The sequence below is a fragment of the Onychomys torridus genome, chromosome 16, assembly GCF_903995425.1.
Source record: "Onychomys torridus chromosome 16, mOncTor1.1, whole genome shotgun sequence".
Lineage (NCBI taxonomy): Eukaryota > Metazoa > Chordata > Mammalia > Rodentia > Cricetidae > Onychomys > Onychomys torridus.
Window position 1 is genome coordinate 45,330,985 of NC_050458.1, and position 6,000 is coordinate 45,336,984.

At 55.4% G+C, this 6,000-nt stretch overlaps 1 protein-coding gene across 1 annotated transcript in view; it reads left to right on the forward strand.

Annotated features, from left to right (window-relative positions):
* The window catches only part of Tab1 (TGF-beta activated kinase 1 (MAP3K7) binding protein 1), a 33,307-nt gene extending 28,345 nt beyond the window's left edge, over positions 1 to 4,962 (forward strand). The window contains exons 9-11 of the mRNA XM_036208174.1: positions 298 to 520; positions 1,534 to 1,690; positions 3,299 to 4,962. Of these exons, the coding sequence (XP_036064067.1) occupies positions 298 to 520; positions 1,534 to 1,690; positions 3,299 to 3,506 (588 nt within the window). The 3' untranslated portion in view covers positions 3,507 to 4,962. The remainder of the gene's footprint in view (positions 1 to 297; positions 521 to 1,533; positions 1,691 to 3,298) is intronic.
* Positions 4,963 to 6,000: the final 1,038 nt, after the last annotated feature.

Consider the following 6,000-nt stretch of genomic DNA (forward strand, 5'->3'; position numbering starts at 1 on the left):
CCTCAGAGTGCCCTTGCATCCGTTAGGTTATATAATCCCACTGAGGTGGATGTTTCCCATTTAGAGGCGTGGAAGCCACTAGAGAGATCACAGGCTCCCACACCTTTTCTACTCAGTGTGTTCCAGAAGGATTATCCTGAACAGTTTGAAAAGCTCAGATTACAGTTTAACTGGCAGAGCCTTCCCTCACCTGCCAGGCTAGTGATCCCTAAGTCTCCTACACTGGGCCCTGGAATTTTGGCCCCTTCCCCTGGGCCACCCTGCATTCCCCACCAAGTTCTCCCTCCACACCCCCAGGAGATCGCAGCAATGATTGACACCGAATTTGCTAAGCAGACCTCCCTGGATGCAGTGGCCCAGGCTGTGGTAGACCGTGTAAAACGTATCCACAGTGACACCTTTGCCAGTGGTGGGGAGCGTGCCAAGTTTTGCCCAAGGCATGAAGACATGACCCTGCTGGTGAGGAACTTTGGCTACCCACTGGGTGAAATGAGCCAGCCTACACCGACCCCAGCCCCAGGTATGTATGCCATCTGCTAGATAGACAGGAGCACCTACGATGAGTCCTGGGCTCAAGGCAGTGCAGAGTGGGATGAGGTGAGCTCACTGCTTGGAATGCAGGTGGAACCAGTGGCCTGGCCTTGCTCAGCACAGGCAGCCAGGTGTGTAGACTCTGAGCTGAAAGTCCATCTTTAGTCCTTTTGTCTGTACAATGAGGATAATATCACTTGCCTGGGCCACCCCTACAGTCTTGATACATGAGCACACTGAGTACCATCACAAAGGCAGGTAGTGGAGGTGATTCTTGCCACCATTGATGGTGGGGTGCCTCCTAGCCTGTGCCCTGCCAGGAGCGTGGTCACTTCTCACCCTCTTTAGCAACCCTAATAGGAAAGAGAAAGGCTCTAGCATGATGGGACCTGGATGAGGTCAGGTGTGGGGACAGATGGTCCACCCCAGAACCTGGCACCGTGTCGGACCACTTTGGGCTGAGAAGAAATTTCACTCTCTCCCTATTTCCTCTTTAGTCCTTGAATAAAGTTGCTTGGACAGAGGTCAGACCTTCTGTACTGGTCCTCAGGGTTACATTTCCTTCTGTTTTTAAACAAGCAAACTCTGGAGCTCCTGCCTCCGCACGGTTTTGCTCTCCCATGGACGCCCGGGTTCCTGGAGTCCCTCTGGCCTGTGATTGCAGCCATATTTTCATTGGGTCAGCCTCAACTAGAAACAGACTACCCTCTGGACTAAGCCAGGCAGTGACCCTTTCATTAGGGCATACAGCGTTTCCTTCCATTCCTGCCTCCATCTTCACTGGGCTTCCTTGCTGGAGGGAGGTCCCACTGCCATCCAGGAAGAGACTGCCATCCAGGACGTCTACCCTGGCCACCCCAAGGGTGGAGGGCCATGCTGGGGCTCTAGGTGCCTCTTAGCCCTCACCTAGCCCTTGTCACTTAAGAGCAGCCTCAGACCTACCGCCTCACTTCCCCCCAGACTCCCCTCCACCCCTCCCGCTCTCTCTCTCTCCCGCTGCAGGCGGCCGTGTGTACCCTGTCTCTGTGCCCTACTCAAGTGCCCAGAGCACCAGCAAGACCAGTGTGACGCTCTCCCTCGTCATGCCTTCTCAGGGCCAGATGGTCAACGGCGCCCACAGCGCCTCCACCCTGGACGAAGCCACTCCCACCCTCACTAAGTAAGCTGCTGTACTCTGCAGAGAGTCGGGGGTACCTGGACAGAGACCGCTGTGCAACCAAGCCCTGGGGCCCAGCAGGGTGGGATGAGGGAGGCCCTGAGGCCTGGGGACCCTGGAGGCTTGGACTTCCACCCAGGCAGGCAGGAGCTATACATTCGTTAGTTCTAGTAGGTGTTACGAAAAACTAGACCTGGGACAGGTGGGGGTTTAGGCCAGGGTAGATAAGGAGGCCTGAGAAAGGAGCGAGGCAGCTGGCTGATGGTGTCTCGGGCCAGCGTTCATCCGTGGGGCAGCCTCTCTGGTTTTTCTCCTGTTTTGGAGCTTGTAACATAGGGTCGGTCACTGGTTTCATGCATCTGTAGTTGAGGACATTGCCTGGCCTGTACTGGCACCTCAGAGCTGCTGCTCTCTCACTGATTACCATCCCTGTCGGCTGTCTAGTTTAAAGGGCACTGGGGATTGGAGGCCATGGCCTGAGAGGAGAGGCAAAGTGCAGACCTGCCTGACAGGTCTGTGGTCCACCCTCCCCCTTGATCTCTGTGACTGTGCACCCTGCCCCCACCCTGCCCCTCCAGGGGGATCTGGTTTCCACATTCCAGGCCTACATGGATGGAATAATACAGCTGCCACACCCAGCCCCTCCACATGGATAGAGCTTAGCCGGATGTGGCCAATTAGAAGGGCTGGCAGGGAGGGAGTGTCCTGTTTGCTTCTGCCTCTTCAGAGGGCCTCCCTTCTCCTGTCCCTAAGTCTTTGCTGCTGCTGTTCCTGCAGCCACCTTTGTGGATGGAAGGGGCTGATAGACATCTGGGAACCATGGGTAGCCGATTGTTGTCCCAGCACAATCAGGGTAGCCTCTCCTCCCCGCCAGGCTTCCCCAGGAAACCACCAGCTGTGTCCACAAAGCCAGGCAAGAGTTCATGCTTCTCTGTCTGACTCCCCGAGCCTCTCAGATCTCCTCCTCTGCTGGTTCTGAGCCTTATTCTGTCACCTAGGCCAGCCTTGAGCTGTCATATAGCAAGCTCTGAGAAGAAAGGTGGGCCACTGGTGGATGTATCTTAGTGAGCAGGCAGTGGACTAGCCTGAATGGACTCTTAGGTTCAATCTCCAAGAGCATTCCTCGACCGTAGTGTTAAGGGTGCTGTGGAAACACTGTGAGCTGGAGAGATCGCTCAGTAGTGAAGAAGAGCATTTGTTGCTCTTGCAGAGGGCCTGAGTGGTTTCCAGCACGCATATCAGGTCTTTCACACCCGCCTGTAACTCCAGTTCCAGTGGGTCAGATGCTGCCTTCTGCCCCACGTAGAGAAAAGGGGGAAAAACGATGTCTGAAGGCTGTTCATATTGGATGCTAGTGATCCAGCGCTTGGGAGAGTTAAAAGGGATCAAGAGTTCTTGTCGATATAGCAAGACTCTCACAAAAAAACAAACAAACAAATCAGTACACTTGCCCTTTTGTCTGTCTCTAAGAACATCCGATCTAGCTGGCTTTTGTGAGATCTTTGTCAGAGAGGTCTGTGGCTAAAGAACCCCTCTTGTCTCTAGGTTGGAAGTTGGGGTCCCTGCTGCAGCTGCCCCACACTGATCCTTCCTTCCCCTCTTCTTCTGCAGCCAGAGCCCCACTCTGACCCTCCAGTCCACCAACACTCACACGCAGAGCAGCAGCTCCAGCTCCGATGGGGGCCTCTTCCGCTCCAGACCTGCTCACTCACTCCCACCCGGTGAGGACGGCCGTGTGGAGCCCTATGTGGACTTTGCTGAGTTTTACCGCCTCTGGAGTGTGGACCACGGCGAGCAGAGCGTGATGACAGCACCTTAGTCTGGCCTTAAGAGTGCAGTCTGGGCGCAACTTTGTGTAGGCACAGAAGGCTAGTGCCAAGGCAGGACAAGCTTCTTGACCTTTGCAGGTGCCGTGGAACCAGTGGGCAACGAGTCATTGACATGCTGCAGGTTCTACACCATGACTCTGGGCGGCTGCCTGAGTGCAGACTGCATTGCTGGTCCACACAGCGGCTGGAGGCCAGACCACAGGCATCCTTAGACAGGGCCCAGTGTGGAAGCTGCAGGTGGCTGGCAAGCCATGAAGAGTGCCTCCCGACATGTTCAAAGAATAGCAAGAAGCTGTCCTGTGGACCCCACCTACCATAGGCCTGACAGACACTGCTCCCTCAAGACTGCCCTCCCTGCCTCTACCTCCCCTGGAATAGCCCGTGACCTCCGCCTGCTAGTGCCCCTTGCCTCTGGATGGCTGTCCCCTTCCCATCTTTCAGCCTAAACTCCTAGATCCAGAGTAGAGAACAGTTGGAGTGGGTGCCTGTCCCTGGTTGTCACTGGAGAAGCTTAGGAAAGCCAGGGAAGCAGTGGGGCCTCTAACAGCCACAGGAGAGCAGGACTGGGGAGGACCAGAGAGAGCTGGCCAAGGAATGTGAGTCCTGGCCTGCAGGACAGCCAGCTGGCAGCTGAGCTAACCCAGGGAGTCGGCTTCCCAACGGGGTGCAGATGGTGAGGGCAGGCCAAGTCTGAAGCAAATGCCCACTAGCCCTCCTCCCAGCTGGTAGTGGGGAGACTGTGGTGGGGAGTGCTGAATGCAGTGACTTCATGCCCATGGTGGAGCTGCTTGACTCTGGCTGCTCCCCTGAAAGGGTAGAAGGTGGCTGTGGGAGGAAGAAGTTGAGTCTTGCCCACCCAGAAAGGCCACTGGCACTGAGGATGGGAAGATGTCTTTGGACATGAAGGGGAAAGATAGCGCCGCTCAGACCCTGCATTGGACCATTTCACAGAAGTTTCCTGCCTCCAATCAGGAGAGCAACCACATAGCTGCCTGCGGCGTGGCCGCCCCCGTGCTCAGAGGAGGAAGCAGGCCATGGTGCTCCCTTGCCTGAGCTCTGCCATCAGGACTGGAGTCAGGCTCAAATCTGTGGCCTTGTGACTGTGGTGTTCTGCAGCCCCTTTTTTACTGTGTGCAGCCACTAGGCAGCGTCCCTGTGTCTCCTGTAGGCAATGGCCCGTTCAGAGCACTTCTCTAAAGTGAGGCTGCCCCCCCAGTGCCCAGGAGAAGCTGGGGTTCTTTGCGGGGGGGGGGGGTAGAAGCAGAGGAGGAGGAAGAGGCCTTCTTTGCTCTTCTCCACTAGGAAGCCACCTGCCCTGCAGGTGAGCAGGGTTCAGCTGATGCACGCAGACTTGGGACAAAGGAGATTCTCTCCTAGGAAAGTGGTGCTGTTTGGTCTCTAGAAATAGAACCATGTTCCTAATTCAGTAAACTAAAGATAATGGTGTGTCACTTGTCTGTCTCCTAACCTAAGCACCGAGGTGGCTGCCTCCTGTTTGCTCAGGAGGTTTGAGAACCAAGTCTACCACACTGGTAAATGGCAGTGCCACATCACTACCCTCATCCACTGAGCATGGCTTTTGCCACAGGCCTGCTGTCTGAGCTAAAGAGGGCCCTGCTGCTGTTCTCCCCAGGGAGTGAGCCCAGGGATGGGGGTGGGGTGTTTGGGTCACAGGTCAGGGGCCTTGCCCCTCACTAGCTGGTTGGTTTTATTTGGCTTTATTTGGTTGAAGGATATCTTTAGCATGTTTCTTCTCATCCGAGGACTTTACTCATCCTTCTCAGGATTGCTGCCTGCAGGCTAAAAAGCTGTGTCTGCTCAGGAACAAAGCTAGGCTCTGTTCACTGCAGTCACTGGGTCCCACTTCTCCCCCCTCTGCTGGGCAGAGGCTCTTAGCAGAGGGCTGTATTCGCAAAGCTTCCTATCAGAGTCTGCTCCCCTCCTCCTATCCAGCTCTGCCCTCAGGTGTCCTGAGGACTATTGTGGCCCTCAACACCCCGAGACATGCTGCTCAGGGCCAGCTTTGTCTCACAGGGCTGAGGCACTGTGCCATCGGACCCTGGCTTTGGTACCACTGTTTTTTTTTTTTTTTTTTCTTTTTTTGGGTTTTTCGAGACAGGGTTTCTCTGTGTAGCTTTGGTGCCTATCCTGGAACTCACTTGGTAGCCCAGGCTGGCCTCGAACTCGCCTGCCTCTGCCTCCCGAGTGCTGGGATTAAAGGCGTGCAACACCACCGCCCAGCTTGTACCACTGTTCTATGTGAACCTGTTTTCATGGGGAGAAGTATGTTCTTTTCAACCCCCAGGCTCCCTTTGCTGTGAGATGGTTTGGGGCAGACTGGAAGAGTCTGGGAGCCTTTGAACTTGAGGAGAAGCCCAGTGTTAAGACCAGAAATACATCAGCAGCTAGATAGCAGTGTCAAGGCCAGGTAGGCGAGTGGCCTATGCTGGTCTAGGGCTCTCTCCACCCCTGGTCTCACCTTCC